Source organism: Sardina pilchardus, chromosome 2 (assembly GCF_963854185.1).
Source record: "Sardina pilchardus chromosome 2, fSarPil1.1, whole genome shotgun sequence".
Lineage (NCBI taxonomy): Eukaryota > Metazoa > Chordata > Actinopteri > Clupeiformes > Clupeidae > Sardina > Sardina pilchardus.
The window spans coordinates 19,157,837-19,175,005 of NC_084995.1; the positions used below are offsets into that span (position 1 = coordinate 19,157,837).

The window sequence follows — 17,169 nt, forward strand, 5'->3', positions numbered from 1 at the left end:
CATTTGAATTTCAAAATTGTTGGAGTGAGTGTGTGTGTATGTGTGTGTATGTGTGTTTGTTTTTTTAATGTGTGTGTGTCTGTGTGTGTGTGGGCATGTGTGTGTGTGCGTGTGTGTGTGTGTGTGTGTGTGTGAGTGTGGTTAAATAAACTTTAAAGGCGGGCACCACAGGGAGTGTGTGACGATCTAGTGACACTGTCACACATGTCGACTAAGCTGTGAATGGCCACTGATGGCCACGGGCCCTGGGCAAGGACGGGCCAGTGAGACCCAACGCCGTGTCGCCGCTGGTCGAGCTTCGCACCCCCTCCCCTCCTCCCTCCCTCCCTTCCCTCCTCCCTCCGTTTGGTAGGAGGGCGCAGATTTAACAACCACAAGCATCCATCTGATGCCAGGGCCCTGGCAGTGCCACATCGCGCTATGCCCCCACACACTATTCTTCCTCCCCCTCTCCTCCTCCTCCTCTTCCTCCACCAGTGTGCCAATGTCATTGTTTCCCAACCTTCCAGCCTCTGTTCTGTGACTATCTGTGGTGGTGGCGATGGGACTCTGCTGCACCCAAAAATGTTCCTCTACAAAAGACTGCACCCCCCCATGGTGCGCCATATTGCAGAGGCTCGCGCTCAGTCTCTGAGTCCTGCAGAGCTGAATCCTAAATGGAGAGACAGGGAGGGAGAAGTGAGGAAATTCACTGTGAGAAAGGCTGTGTTTTCCACTAGGCTGGCTTCTAACAGCGGCGTTCAGTAGAGGAGAAGCCGGATCTGTGAAGAGCGGTAATAGAACCGTGTGTCTTCGTGACCTTGTGGAGACCCGAGCGCCGGACCCCCGTGCTTAGCCATAGATTGTTTTCGGTCTCAATGTAAATACGCCGGTCAGGGTCACTGGCAGTTTAATTGCGGTGGAAATTGAGAGGGTTTTTTTTTTTTTTACAAGGCAGCCGACAGTGCCCGCTGCACCGAAACCAGTGTGGGTTTAAGCAGGCCAATTCGGTAATGGGTGCTCTTAGATCAGACATGAAACTCACACTGACGCACATACACACACACACACTCTCTCACTCTCTCACTCGGAGAGAATCAAATGGAAGCCATGCTGACTTGCCTAGGTGGAGGTAACATTCTGATCGAAGCGTCACAGGGAAGGGACTGGATTGGAACAGCATGGAACAAGCAGGCTTGAGTGGGGCCAGCTATGGGAAGTGGAGAGACCACCGTGCCACACACGCTCACATCCTCTCGGCAAACCCACAGCGCGGTCAACCTATTATCTGCTCTTACTGTGCCAGTAATGGGTGGCAATAGTGTCCGTGCAGTAGAGGAGGTGCAGTATTTTGTGGTTGATGGAAGTTTGCTGTGTGTGTTTGCTGTGTTTCTTTGTTCGCTACTTGTGTGTGTGTGTGAGAATGTGTGTAGATAGATTGATAGTTTATTGTCCCAAAGGGATTTCCACACATCTTCCTGTCATGTTCCATAGCACACCACATATAAGCATATAAAACATGTAATACATGGATCCCATCCACATAGCATATAAATCATGTAACACATATATCCCATCCAAATAGTGTATAAATCATGTAACAAATGTATCCCATCCACCCATGTGACATACAGTACAGTATATCCCATATATAGCATATGACGTATAACATCCAGTAAGTACGGTAACATATATCCCATCCTCATCCAACTCCAAAAACACATCACATTAAGACACCCACATACAGTAGATACATCAATGTGAAAACTACAAAAAACTTGTTTAGCACTGTGATGGCGGTGAGGACAAAACTTTTTGTTTTTGAAAAGGGCTTTATTAGTCCAGTTCAGCGCTCTGCATCTGCGGCTGAATGGGAGTAGATGTGAACAATTGACTGAGGGTTTGGTCTGTTTCCGCTGCTATTGTGCATGTTAGGCGTGTGATGGCTGTGTCATTCATGTCCAATAGGCTGGGTGTGTGGGGAGACCCATTATCTTACGTGTGATTATGGTGAGTCTGTGTTTGCAGGTGATGATTAGCGTTGTGTAGAGACAGGGGAGCAGTACAACAGGGTGGGTTGGGTGATGCTTTTATATAGCAAGAGCAGGACGTGGGGGGCAACAGAGAGGGCTTTCAGTTTGCATATGAAGCGTGTGTTTGTGTGTGTGTGTGTGTGTGTGCGTCTCTGGTTGTGCAGTTTGCAGAATAAGAGGTAAATATGCATAGCTATACTGAGATGAAAGGAAGGGTGGGTTTTATTGAGTATGCACTTGTTTGCATGATGAGCGCACGCATGCGATCCGCCATGGGAGTGCGTGCGTATGTGTGCATGTGTGTGCGTATGTGTACGTGCGTATGCATGTGTGTGTGAGTGCGTGCGTGTGTGTGTGCGTGCGTGTGCCCTAGCGCTTCCGCTGCACCGTGCCGAGGTGTCTCGAGTCCCGGCCCCATTCCACCAACCCTCCTGCAGCTGGGCTGTGTGCGCGCTGTTGCTTTGAGTTAATCTCACAATCCTCTCTCCGCCTCTCCTGCTACCTCGCCCTCCACCCCCACCCCACCCTCTCCTCCACCCTCTCCTCCACCCTCTCCCCATCCTCCTCCAGAGGGCCTCTGGTGCCTCAGTGAGTCACTCCACCGTGGTGGCACAGGGGGAGAAGAGAGGGTGTGTGTGTGTGTGTGTGTGTTGTGTGTGTGTGTGTGTGTGTGTGTGTGTGTGTGTGTGTGTGTGTGTGTGTGTTGGGGGGGGGGGGGGGGGGATTCCTGGGGATGCTCTGTCATCCCCCTATGAATGTCACTGCCTCTTCTGCATGGTTCTGCAGCAGGAGAGCCTGGAGGAAACCTTAGAAAACCAGGAAACAGAGAGAGAGTGAGATGGAGGGAAAGAGAGAGAGAGGGAGAGAGAGAGCTTCTCTGGAGTTTGTGGTGTGTGTGTGTGGCATGTAGTTAAAAAGTAAAATGAGGTAAATCAAATTCAGAAAAGGCGAAGGACAGAAGGAGAAGGCACACACACACACACACACACACACACACACACAGAGAAAGGGGAAAGGGGGGCAAAAGTGGCAACAAAGCCATAAAGTTTGTCTGTGTGTGTGTGCATATGTGTGTATGTGTGTGTGCTGCACGGTGTGATGCGAGTGCTGTCTGCACTGGCCCCTGAGTGTGTGCTGTCCCCAGCGGTAGGTCTGATGCTGAGTCAGGTGCAGCCGTCCCTAGAGACTGCCCACCGTCCCCCCTGTCTGCTGGACCGCACCCCTGTTGAGCCGCCTGACAGCCCAGCAGGCCAGCAGCCCAGCACTGTGTGGGTGTGAGCAGTGGCACCAGCAGCTCCCTGTGGCAGGCAGGCAGGAAGTGTAAAGTGCTGGTTAAGTGCGACGGAGGGTGTGAGGGGGTGTGGGGTGTGAGGGGGTGTGGGGTGTGTGTGTGTGTGTGTGTGTGTGTGTGTGTGTGTGTGTGTCTGTGTGTTTTCTCTGATTTTTTGTAGCGCACTGAGGGGGAATTAAATTGTGCTCAGGCTCTGCGGGGATTTTTTTATTTTTCTCACCCGTGATGACCTCCACTCACACACACACACAAAACACATCCCCCGCCACACACCCACCCCCCAACACACACACACACACACACACACACTCACTCTGCCATTGCCATATCTGCTCCGTCTCCTCCGTGGATCTCTTGCAGCTCGTCTCCAGAGTGTGTTCACCCTCCGTTGCGCCCGGGCGGCGGGAGATGCGGGAGCTGCTGGAGCCTGCTGAGCCTCTCTGACCGCCTGCATCACTCCACTGACCACGACTGGCCACCCTGCGGGGAGGTTGCCATGGCTACTGTCTCTGTGTCAGTGGCCATAGACCAGCAGAGGCAGTTTTAACCGAATAGTTAGAGGTGTGTGTGTGTGTGTGTGTGTGTGTGTGTGTGTGTGTGTGTGTGTGTGTGTGTGTGTGTGTGTGTGTGTGTGTGTGTGTGTGTGTGTGTGTGTGTGTGTGTGTGTGTGTGTGTGTGTGTGTGTGTGTGTGCACGTGTGCACGCGTGTGCATGCGTTTGTGTGTGCGTGTGTGTACAGTATGTATGTGCATGCCTGTGCGTGTGTGTGAGAATGCTTGTGCATGTGTGTGTGTGTGTGTGTGCGCATGTGTGTTTGTGTTGTTTAATTAGAGAGAGTGCATAGGTGTGTGTGTGTGTGTGAAGAGATTTTGAGAGAGCAATGTAGTGCAGTCTAGCTGGTGTGCCTCCGCGGATGGCTCTGCTGTGTGTGTTCGTGTCAGGGGGAATGCTTTCTCTGAGTGCCCTGTGGTGGAGAGGCATGCGGGTCCCTGCAGGGAAATGTCTGGGCCTTCAGCACTGAGTCCCAGGGAGCCGCTGCAGGGAGAGACACAGAGAGAGAGAGAGAGAGAGAGAGAGAGAGAGAGAGAGAGAGGGAGAGAGAGGGAGAGAGAGAGAGAGAGAGAGAGAGAGAGAGAGAGAGAGAAGAGAGAGAGAGAGAGAGAGAGAGAGACAAGCGCAGTCTGCTGAAGAGTATATCAAAGAGAGTAGCCTTGACCCTGCTTCACCTGGGGAAAACCCAGGAGGGCGGGGCAGACCGTGGTAGTCCTGTCTGGTTGGAAGAGTCTCTGCTTGGTCCCATGGCAACAGTCCATGCAGAGATAAAGACAGCGGCCTGCAGCCACTGACTTGAGAACAGCAGAGAGAGAGAGAAATTAAGTAGATGTCCAGTAGTGTTTTTTGCTTGTTTGTTGTTTGTTTGAGACTGTTACAGGTGCCGAGAGTTTAGGAAGTGGAGCTTTGGGTGTCAGGGACCACAAGTCCAATTCGGTTGTTAAGTCTGATGTCAGGGCCCCAACAGTGTTTTCATCCATAAAAGTTTTCACAGCCTGTAAGCCTTGCCACCATCACCTTTGTTTTAGTAGAAGTAGAAGAAATAAAAACTCTAACAGAGTAAGTGTAGCTGTGCAGCCAGATGATATAATCGAAGGTAACGTCCAGCCCTCCGCATATAATATGATTTTTGTTAAGTTGTGAGTAGTAGCAGTGAGTAGTAGAATGACAGTCTTCTTATTGGCTACTCTGATCAGCAGATTTTGAAAATGTATTTAACTGTTTACGGAAAAAAAACAAGCCGCTCTGGGACCAGTTGGACCCAGAGAAAGACTTGTCAACACATTATTGCATCACAACAAGGAGGTTCACATGTTGCTGGCGTTCAAATCGTCCATTTCAGGTCATTTCTCGAACCTTTACCCCATTTCTCGCTCCCTTTCACTCCTTGCCCACAGAATACTGTGGCCATTAAAGACTAAAAAGCGCAAACATACACACACACACACACACACACATATATATATATATATATATATACATATATATACATGTATATAATATAAAAATGTGCGGTGGGTTTCGGGGGGGGGGGGGGGGGCGTTCTTTGTAGAACCCCAATAAGAGTTGGTAAAATCATAAAAGAGAGACAGAGACAAAGACAGAGAGATTGAGAAAGAGAGAGAGAGAGAGAGAGAGAGAGAGAGAGAGAGAGAGAGAGAGAGAACAAGGCACGCTTTGTTTACATAGGTTGATTTTAATTCCTGACAGCTCACAGCTGCCAGGACTAAATTCCCATTCACGGCTTGTCTAGTTTACATGCCTCGGATGGATTCTGGCACATAATCGCGTTTGCTTCCTCTGTAATTACTAATGTTAAAACTAAAAAAAGAAGGAGAAGGAAAAAAAAAGAAAAGAAGACATCTTTGAGGAGTCATTCCCTGCAGCCAAATGTGCGGTAACGTGCGAGTTGCGACACGGCTGGCCTCTCGCAGTCGGTCCCGTGGAAGAGGAAGGGTGCAGCAGCCCTGCAGTCAGAGCCAGCGAAGCCTCTCCGCCCTGGATCATGGAGCAGGCCAGGTACACATGTGCTCGGCGCTGGAACCACGCCAGGTACACATGTGCTCGGCGTTGGAGTGACGCCAGGTACACATGTGCTCAGCGTTGGAGTCGGGCCAGAGCCGCGCTCCCCTGGCCTGGTTGTGGACTGCGGTCAGATGACTGATCTCTCGGTGCGCAGTAACAAGGCACAGCGCTCCAAAGAGCAGTGCGGCTGCAGCAGCAACAGAAACAGACAGAGAGACATCAGAGAAGAGAGAAAGAGAGAGAAAGAGGATGAATTTAGCAATATAATCTCCTGCTTTGGCCCCGCTTCATGAGGTCTGTCTCCAGAGAGAGAGAGAGAGACGCTTGTTTGGGACAAAGAATAAAGTCCAAAACAATAGCACTACCCACAACAATAACAGCAACCAAAAGAAAAAAAAAAGAAGCATAATAATAATGTTCAGAAAGGGTGAATAAATACACTGATGATGGGAGAACCCTGAGGAATGATCTAGAAGAACATGGCTGGCCAGCGCTGGTCCCAGATGAGGGGAGCAGGCCGCAGGCAGCATCAGCATAGTGGAGCCTGCACACATCCACATAACCTATAATCCCAGCCCTGCTCCAGAGAAGACCCTTAGACCCTTTGTTTAGGGCTGGATGCTGACAAGTGTGTACAGCAATTTCCTGTGTATTAGCCACATTGTGTATAAGCTGCAGCACAGTGTTTTATGCTTAAGTTTAAAAAGCAAAACTATATTAATACCATATTAACGGCCCCATTTATTGACCTCATAGCTGAAGAAATCGTATTTGCTAAGTCAATGGATAAACCACAGTTAAAAAATAGGAAATTACGGGTAGAAGCCGAAAGTGGCAATTTTCCCAAAGGAGAACCTACATCTTAAATTGTATGTAATTGTAAATTGGATGCAAATATCAAGGATTAAAGAGAGAGTGTGCCTAGGATGTCATTTAATATCCATCCCAGGATATATTCTATTTCTGCCTCGGATTCTGATTCTTGGGCCAGGGCGTAATTGCACGCAAACTTGCTAAATAAAAAAGACGGTCTACACAAAGCACAACACATTCTCTGAGTCAAAGCACTTGCTTGTTAATCTGAGGTAATTAGTTCTGGCAAGGTTTTTGTTTGTTCCTCTTCTTGGTTCTATTTTCATTTTGCACTACATGTTTTGCCTGGAGCGAGTGTTATTTATTTTGACCTACATGCCCTTTGGAGGTTATGGGTTTGTTTTGATTACAAACTGTATGGCTGCATTTTCCAAACGTATCAGACTATTATAAGGGCTTTGACTTGGTAATATCTTATTAATATATCTTTGGTAATTATCTTGCTAACAAATGGAATCTAGTTGCAAAAAATATGCAACTTGGTGAGGGAATTGGCGAAGGCAAAATGCATGCACTTATCCCAATATCAATGAGCAACAAAAAGTACCATGTCCCGATTGAACCACAGCCATTTTTATTTCAAACCATTCATCTTTACAAGATGACAGAAAGATGACAGATGACGAGATGACAGAAATCATACATTCAACAGATTGGTGGTTTACAGATTTATTTTGTTAAGATAATTCAGAGATGAAATGTGTTTCTTGAAATTTGTCTTTTTGTAAACCATCTATTAATGGAAAATAGAAAAGACTGATCAAGGAAGCTTTACACTATTTCTTCTGAAAGCTTGACTAGACCTGTCATGTTGCATTGAAATCATCAGATCATGAGTGTATGAAAACACACAAACTGACTACTGCAGTCATGAGCAATGTGTGCTGAAGCAGGAGTGCTGTAGAATACACCATACAGAGTTTTATATTCACCATTTCAGTCACAGATGAAAAATTACAAGCTCTTGATAGATAGATAAGCTCTTATGTTCTATTATCCTCTACCTCTGGATTCCTAAAAAGGATCCGAAAGCTGAAAAGCGCACTTCACAGTTTAAAAAAGGGTGCTCCTCTCCTTCCCTTCCTCCCTCTGCTCCTGCAGACAGAGCCTCGCTGGCTTCATCAGCATAATTCTCTCAGGAGTCTGCACAGATCCCAGAGCAGCTGTCAAACAGTTGCCAGAGTCCCCCCAGGGGAGTACGACAGGACAAGAGCAGCAATTTTGGAGCGGAGAGGAAGAGGAAGAGGAGCAGGAGGCAGCCCGGAGAGAGAGTCACACACGTCGGGCATCCGTAGTAACCGTGATTAAAGTCGCGCTCGCGCGCGCGGTCCCGGCGTCAGACGCCGTGTCAGGGCAATGAGAGAGCGCGCCGTGATCGTCTTGTAAACTGTCACCTCATTTGTGAGAGGATTTGCTGACTGAGTGGAGCAACTGTGTACACAAGTTGAATCATCATGCCATGGCGATGGCTCGGTTCTGATGAATCTGCCTGTTAGACATGAAACGGGTGACACATGGTGCGATACGAACACTGTCTCACAGCTGAGCAGTCGACCATGACTTTGGGGATTTTCTGACACAGTTGTTGCATAAAAAGCCATATGCGAAGCTTTTCTGTCTGTACAGTTTTGTAGGGACTATTTTTATATTCGTGCCTGTTTTCTTGAAATGCAGTTGTCGGTTCACATTTACAGAGTTCAGATGCAAAAGCCTCTAAATGGCACCTCCCTCAAAAAATAGATAATGATGGTGAGTGAAGCCTATAGGAGCCTGTTAAAAATGCTCATTTAAAAGACAAATGGTCAGACGGATTTAGGGGATTTTGCATCTGAACTTTGCAACTCATTTGCAAACCAAAAAAAAATGTTTTTATTCCATTTTGTATGTGATTTATCTCAACATGCTGTAGAACATTTCTCAGGCCAGTTGAGCATGAACATGAGGCAGTAATCATGTCTGCCGCTGAACAGTGGTGAACTCATGCTCTGAATGCTCCTAGCGTGTGCGTGCGTGGGATGAAATGTATCAGGTTTACTCACCCACGGTTCTTTTGGGTCGCTGTAATAATCTGCCCTTTGATTATGACTGAGTGTTTGACACAGCCTGAGATTGGTCTCATGCACTCCACATCATAATATCTAGAGGACGTTATGATGGCCTGGAGAGGAGAGGAGGTAAGAGGAGTAAAGGGAGAGGAGGAGAGAAAGAGAGGGGAGGAGAGGAGGAGAGATGACAGGAGAGAGGGAGAGAAAGAGGGGAAGAGAGGGGGAGAGGTGACAGGAGAGGAGTGGAGATATGTTGGGAGGAGAGGAGGAGAGTAAAGAAGAGAAGACAGGAGTGGAAGATTAAATATATGTTTAGAGGAGAAGACATGAGTAAAGAGGAGAGAAAGAGAGGCGAAGAGGAGAGTAAATACAAGAAGACAGGGGAGGAGAGGAGGAGAATAGATATGTTGAGAGGAGAAGATATGAGTAAAGAGGAGAGGAGAGGAGAATGTGTGTCTGTCTCACTGCCCAAAGGGGAGTCTATCTCTTTTTTTCTTCTCGGCGTGTCTGTTTCTCTCTTCCTCATCCCTTCTTCCGGCTGGACAGAAGTGTACTCTCTCTCCTTCTAAGGCCCTCCAAGAAAGACCTGAATATGTATAATGGTGTCAGATGGCATTAGTCCAGCCATTTCCAATTCTGGCCCGGGTGACTGTCACAGTGAGTTTTCTAAAAATCTGTCTGCACTCTTTTTTTCTTCTCCCTCTCTCCCTCCCCCCTCCTTCTCTCTCCCTCTCTCTCCCTCTCTCTTCTCTCTCTTTTTCGCTCTCCCTTTCTAGTCTGGTGGCATCGAAGGAGCCTGACAGCCCCCGGGGAAGAGCAGTTCCCATGTCACCCTCTGACTTCTTGGACAAGCTCATGGGACGGACTTCTGGCTATGATGCAAGAATCAGGCCCAACTTTAAAGGTACAGCCCCACATACACACACACACACACACACATACACACACACACACATGTTAAAGGTACAGCCTCACACAAACACACGTTAAAGGTACAGCCTCACACAGTCACTTTAAAGGTACAGCTCCGGTCATACACACACTACTTTAAGGGTACAGCCCCACACATACACACACTTTAAAGGTACAGCTCCCCACACATACTTTAAAGGTACAGCCTCACACACACACACACACACACACACACACACACGTTAAAGGTACAGCCCCACATACACACCAACGTTAAAGGTACAGCCTCACACAAACACACACGTTAAAGGTACAGCCTCACACAGTCACTTTAAAGGTACAGCTCCGGTCATACACACACTACTTTAAGGGTACAGCCCCACACATACACACACTTTAAAGGTACAGCTCCCCACACATACGTTAAAGGTACAGCCTCACACACACACACACACACACACACACACACACACACACACACACACACACACACACACATTTGTGTTTCTTTCTCGGCTCTTTTAACACAGCCTTCTCCTTAGTATGACATCACCTAACATCAGTGCATGTCACTACCATTTGCACAGACGAAAACACACATTTGAATAAGAGTGAGGTATTTTTTGCACAGACGAAATCACACATTTGAATAAGAGAGGTATTTTTTGCAAAGATGAAATAAGAGTGAGGTATTTTCTTTGAAAGATGAAATCACTCATTTGAATAAGAGTGAGGTATTTTCTTTGAAAGATGAAATCACACATTTGAATAAGAGTGAGGTATTTTCTTTGAAAGATGAAATCACTCATTTGAATAAGAGTGAGGTATTTTTTGCACGGACGAAATCACACATTTGAATAAGAGTGAGGTATTTTCTTTGAAAGATGAAATCACTCATTTGAATAAGAGTGAGGCGTGTTTTTGTTGCCGTGCTTATCTGTGTGCTGCAGTGGGCTGGATTGGGCTCGCGCTAGACAGGGGGGGACAGACGGTGTTTACTCTTCCTATAGCCAAGCGCTCTCACCGCTGCCCGCGTGGGTTGGCAGCTGGGCCGGGTGGCTCCGTGCCCTGTCTCCTGCTACCCATCTTGGCCCGCGGCACACTACAGCGCTGACAGCCAGCCAGCCTCCCATATTCAGCCATTCCCTCCAAATCCATCGTTTAAAAATAAGAAGATGGACCTTGGCAGACAGAAAGAGAACGGAACGGGGAAAACTGTTAAGAGGCAGCTGGGGGTCCAGCACAAGTCATCTCTCGCTCTACAACAGGGTCCTGTGTGTGTGTGTGTGTGTGTGTGTGTGGAGGGGGCAAGAGCAGGGGCCCGTGTCTATCACTTTTTGGAGCTGAACAGGGACTCAGGCAGCAGGCAGATAATGACAAGAGGTGGCTGAAGCGTGAGGTGTGTGTGTGTGTGTGTCTGTGTGTGTGTGTGTGAGGGGAAGGGGGGGTGGACAAAATCAGCCTGTGTGTGTGTGTGTGTGTGTGTGTGCGTGTGTGTGAGGGGAGGGGGGTGGATAAAATCAGCCTGTGTGTGTTTGTGTGTGTGTGCGTGTGTGTGAGGGGAGGGGGGATGGATGAAATCAGCCTATGTGTGTGTGTGTGTGTGTGTGTGTGTGTGTGTGCGCACGCGCATGTGTGTGTGAATGCTGATAGACTCAGCCAGTGGCAGGTGAGGGCCAAGTGTGCGCTCAGCCGGATCGGCTCTGCCAGCCTGACATCTGCACCTCAATTTGCAACTCAAACTGCAATATTTTTTAACCGCCATCCGTGACAAAGCCATTCAATGCAAACACGATCTCACAGCAATCACACATTACCAGTCCAAGCCCCTGGAGAGTCTGGTCACACACACAAATGAGTTCACCCTCCGTGGATCTCTAGCTGGATCGTTTGTACATAGAGTGCCAATGCAGTATGCTTATGGGGTGTTAAACTGTTTTGCTGAGAACCATCTCTGAAATGATGTAGTCTTTAAATTAGCTCAAAACCAAGATCAAAACAGGGATTAGAATACCGAAATGTGGAGCAAATCCGGTATTAAAGGGTTAAGTAATTAAAAATTACCATAGCAGTTCATTTCAAGATCAGACTATGCCTCTGTTGGAGTAAAAAAAATGTGTTCCTCAAAATATCTTAGATCTATTGCAGTTATATCTTAAATGCCGGTTGTCAGTTTAAAATAACCCACTACATAAGTATTCTGAATGTGATCCTCTACCAGAGCAGTCTCACAACAATGGAATTCAGAACGCAAGATATGAAAAGCACCAGCGGTTGGTTTTTAAGGGAAAAAAATAAAAGTCTTTAAAAAATAAAGCATGCCTTCATTCATCTAGCGCTTTTAGCTGCTCAGCGCTCATGAGAAGCCTTTGGGGAGGCGCTTTGGAAAAAAGATGGATTTGCATCCACACAGAAGCTACAGAGACTTAGGAGTCTGTGACTTTGGAAAGAAAAAAAGCAACCAAAAAAAAAAAGCGTCAGCTTCAGACGTGAGCTTGCTCTGTGTGATTCCACCATGCTCCATCAAGTCAACCATAATGTACTGTCAACCATAATGGCGCATCGAATGGGCCACCACATGGGGTCCTGGCAATGTCACAATGCGCCAAAAGAGACAGGCTTGCTATACAGTATGTGACTGATTCATGGATCCACACGGTTCTTCATGAAAGGACATTTTAGAGTTTAGCAAATGACTGACAGAGCGACACAAGCTAATCGGGATGGGTCTTTCTTTGTCTTTTTGAACAGGCCCTGCGGTGAATGTATCCTGCAACATATTCATCAACAGCTTTGGGTCTATTGCAGAGACAACAATGGTGAGTCAACCCTAGAGCTTTCTGTTATTGCGCCATATTAACCTTCCACTGTGCCTCTACAGTCCCTGTCACTGTAAGCTTTAGGGTAGGAGTCCAAATTGACTCCCTGCTGTGGTGTGTGTGTGTGTGTGTGTGTGTGTGTGTGTGTGTGTGTGTGTGTGTGTGTGTGTGTGTGTGTGTGTGTCACAGTTTTGGCATGCTTTGAGATGAGTCAGGGTGCATTCTCTTGTCACCAGCAGACCTGAGGCCAGTGACTTGTGGGCAATTCAGAAAGCGGGCATTGTGCTGTGGTGCGGGCATACAGATGATGACAACAGGGACACAAGCATGCCATGTATCCTGAGCGGGCATCATCATCCAACCACCCCCCCCCCCCCCCCCCCCCACACACACACACACACACACATGCACACACACACAACCACACACACACATGCCCGGAGTCCACCCCCATAAGGCCCTGGACGAACCGTTACATAAGTCCGTTTCTGTTCCCACGACCTGATGAATTAATTAAGCACTATTAAGCTATTACGAGAACTGCTTATCTGAATGACAGTCTAATGGAGTAGCAGTGTAAATTATGTAGCGCTTGCATTAATGAAAGTGTTAAGCTAAGCAATGGGGGCCGGTGGAGGGAGAGATGAGCACTCCAACCCATTCCCGGCGCCGAGGGAATATTTTTGTTGGAAACGTGGGTGAGACTATTCCCACCCTATTATTGATGCTAAACTTTTCTAAAAGAGAGAGTACACGGGGGAGCTAATCATGGGATAAATGGCAAGCGCACACACACACACACACACACACACACACACACACACACACACACACACACACACACACACACACACACAGACACACATAAGCAAATGTGCTGATGGGTCATCTGTGACAGCCTGCCAGCACAAAATCTTCCACAGAAAGTTCCCTTGTCACACACACACACACACACACACACACACACACACACACACACACACACACAGCGCTGTTGCTTACTTCCCTCAGCCCTCATCTGAATAAAATATATGCTGAGAGAGAAGACACTCTCACTGAAGTAATTACCTCTGACGAGCCAGTGCTTGCGTGGGCCCCCTGCTCCGAGCCCCGAGAGCTCACACTTCATAAATACGCCGCCGCCGAGCCCCCTCGCAAATCACTCCGCCATTTGCTCGCAGCTGTTACGTTTGCTTTGTGGTCCAAAGTTTCGGCAGATGATGGAGCAAAAATTCATTCTTTTCAAACACTCAAGCCATGTGGCGGAGTGGAATATGAGGCGACTTCTAACCCAAAGCTGCTCGCTGTGAATCTCAAATTCATCCCAGCGTGGCGTGTGTGTGTGTGTGTGTGTGTGTGTGTGTGTGTGTGTGTGTGTGTGTGTGTGTGTGTGGTGGGGAGAGTTGAGGCGAGGTGAGTTTGACTTGGCGTTTGGCAAAGGCAGTGTTCGGGGGAACTTTGAGGTGATAATTCACTTGTACTGAAGCGATAACTCTTCCAGCCCAACGGAGTTGTGTAGCGGATGTAATGTATACACGGGGCTTTTTTTCTTCCCTCTTTCTCCCTCTGAAACAAATGAGAGGTGGTGGAGGCAGTGATGGAGAGCGCAGAGTGGAGTAATTGAGAAGGAGGAGGAGGAGAGGGAGAGAGGGAGGAGGAGGAGAGGGAGAGGGAGAGGGAGAAAGAGAGAGCGCGTAGAGGGAGGCTGCTGTACAGGGATTCTCTTCTGGCTTGCTTCCTCCATATGCCACATCTGGATTACCGTAGCACTTCTTAAAGGCACAGCCCTGCCATCTGGCAGAGGGAGAGAGAGAGAGAGGGAGAGAGATGGTAGGATAGAGTGTGGGAGGGAGATAGAAGGGGGAATAGAAAGGGGGAGGCAGGGAGAGAGAATGAGATAGAGATGGAGAAAGAAAGAGAAAGAGAGAGAGAGAGAGATTGCAAAGGCTGTGCTGTGCTGTGCTGTGCAGTGCTGTGCTATAATCCGTGAGGCCAGGACAGAGGTAGAGCGGAGCATTAAGAGCACATGGCATCATTGAGCATCAGGGTCCAGCCTCAGGTCACTGCCTATGACTGCACTGAAAAAAGCCAGTCACAGTCACGCTGACAGACACAGAGAGAGAACAACAGAACAGAGAGGGAATATGAAAGAACAGAGAGAGTGAGAAGACATGGATCTATTGAGACTATCAGGGATGGAGTGAACAAACACAGAGAGAGAGAGAGAGAGAGAGAGAGAGAGAGAGAGAGAGAGAGGGAGAGAGAAAGAGAATTGAACTGACTCTGCAGTCGGTCAATGTCCAATTCCACATCAAACACAGAGTAAGTAAAATGGCCAGTTGCTGTTGATGTTCGTAGAGCAGCTCTAGCTTCAACTTGGTCATGTGGTTCTCTCCGCCTGTACAGATGGGGGCCCTCTAGAACAGAGCCCCTGAGCGCGCACACACACACACACACACACACACACACACACAGAGAGACACACACACACACACACACAGCAGCCAGTGGTCAGTTTGTCATGCATGTCACAGGAGTTGGCATCACACAGCGGGGTCTGAGGGGGTCAAGCGTGTGGCTGGAATAAATGCAGCTCAAATGCGACGGTGCCTGCGTGGCTGTGCTGTATGGAAATTACACCACTTAACTTAAAGGTCCACAGCGGGAGCATCATTTCCATCTACCATTTGCCTCGAGTGCTTTCACAGCGCGTCTGCCAGCTATCACTTCCAACAGAAACGGCTGAGTGGTAGTTTTGCATTCATGTCTGGTTGCTGTGCAGAAAATGTATTTGTTCCATATTTGAGAGCAAGTCCTAAATTGAGCCAGTTTCCTCCTGTGAGTTCTGAGCGAAGCATGAATGATTAGACAAGGACACAATGACTATCAACACAATAGTATACAGAAATGATCCAACTGGATGCGATGTATTACAATCCTGTATTAAACTTCCTGTGTAGTTTCCTGTGTAGTAGCCACATTGTGTGTAACCCGTAGAACAGTGTTTTATGCGAGTTATAAGAAACAAAACTATATTAATGCCATATTAACTGCACCTGTGTATTAATTTGATAGCTGAAGAAATTGAGCATAATCAATAAGCCGCAGCTAATAGTTGGGAAATTATGGTATACATAGGCACTAATTTGAGTCAGCAATGTGCACTACGCAGGACTACCATGCTGCAGAAACCACATAATGAAAACAGACGGTACCAATATCTGCTACAGTACATGTGCAAGAGGTCAGTGAAGCAGAAATCATTAGAGTAATTTGTAGCTTTTTATTACATAGATGTTATTTTTATAACATCTAGAGAAACATGACGGAAATTGATATTCATGTACTGACAAATTCATGTACCGAAATCGTCCTTGTCTAGAGTACAGTATGTACTAACCCACCGGTGCCTGTGTGTCTGTAAAGGGTCTGTAGACCATTCAGTTCAACTGCAGCAGGTTGCAACAAGTTACATCTTTAGGATAACAAGGGAACCACACAAATACAGTATACTGTAGGCCACAGTGATCAGTAAAGCATGTTTATTGTACATCTTAACAAAATGTACTGCATTGTTCACAACCCAAATGGAGGGTTTATCCATTAAAGAAATGTCAGCCAATGTCTCAACTATTCCATCTATTCCATCTGTTCATGCTGATTATGAAATAGCGTGACAGGACTCCAGCAGTGACCCCAATACCAAGTCTTTCAGCGCCATGGGAGAGTCTCTGAAGACAGTCATGCTAGCCAGCCATGTTGACAGAGGGCCGGGCACAGGGACCCCAGGAGAGCTTAAGCACAACTCGTGTCGGCCCATAGGTTACGTGTACTCGTGTATGTACTCAACAAGAGGAAAAAAACATGGCCACAGTGGCGTGTTATCGGAGTCGCACAAACATAGAAAGCCACTCAAGGTACAAGTGGAGCATGACAGACGGTTGCGGACTCAACAAGCGTGAAAAAAAAAAGTTCTACATGTGGGCAACCAAGAGGGGGGGGGGGGGGGGGTGGATAGAAAGAGCGATACAGAGCAGATGAAGAGAAGCGGAGTGAACACTCTTCCGGAAAATGCCGGAAAAACCAGATCGCACAAAAGAGCACAGGAGCGGACGTGTTGAAAGTAACGTCCTGAGTAAAAGCGGCCGATCATTTGCCTCTCATGATTTTGTATTCGATGTCCAGATAAAATGGATGAAATGGACATACTACTCAAGATAGGCCGTGTTGCGTGACTGGAGCAGGAGAGAGTGAGGCAGAGGTCAGGTGTACAACCGGCTTTGCGGGCGGCTTTGGCTGTGCCCGTGTCTGATATGGATTGCGTTGGCTCTTAGCGGGCACAGTGAGAGCAGTCAGAGTTTGTGTCGCTGCATTAGCTCAGAGTTTGAGAGCCTCCCCTTGCCCCGTGCACCCACCCACACAGGCGGGCGGGCGGGCGGGCGGGCGTCCCCCGCTGACAACGGCGCGTGTCTGACAGGCGCTCCCTCTGACAGCCAGCATCTCTGAGGGGCCGCTCTCGTGGGCCTGTCCTCCGACTGGTGCGCTGCGTCTGCTTCAGAGGTGACATCTGCCTCCCTCGCTCCCTCTCTCCGTCTCTCTCCCTCTCTTGCTCCCTCTTCTCTCCCTCCCGCTCTCTCTCT

At 48.0% G+C, this 17,169-nt stretch overlaps 1 protein-coding gene across 1 annotated transcript in view; it reads left to right on the top strand.

Annotated features, from left to right (window-relative positions):
- The window catches only part of glra3 (glycine receptor, alpha 3), a 70,282-nt gene that overhangs the window by 20,862 nt on the left and 32,251 nt on the right, over positions 1–17,169 (top strand). The window contains exons 2-3 of the mRNA XM_062554766.1: positions 9,575–9,702; positions 12,462–12,529. Of these exons, the coding sequence (XP_062410750.1) occupies positions 9,575–9,702; positions 12,462–12,529 (196 nt within the window). The remainder of the gene's footprint in view (positions 1–9,574; positions 9,703–12,461; positions 12,530–17,169) is intronic.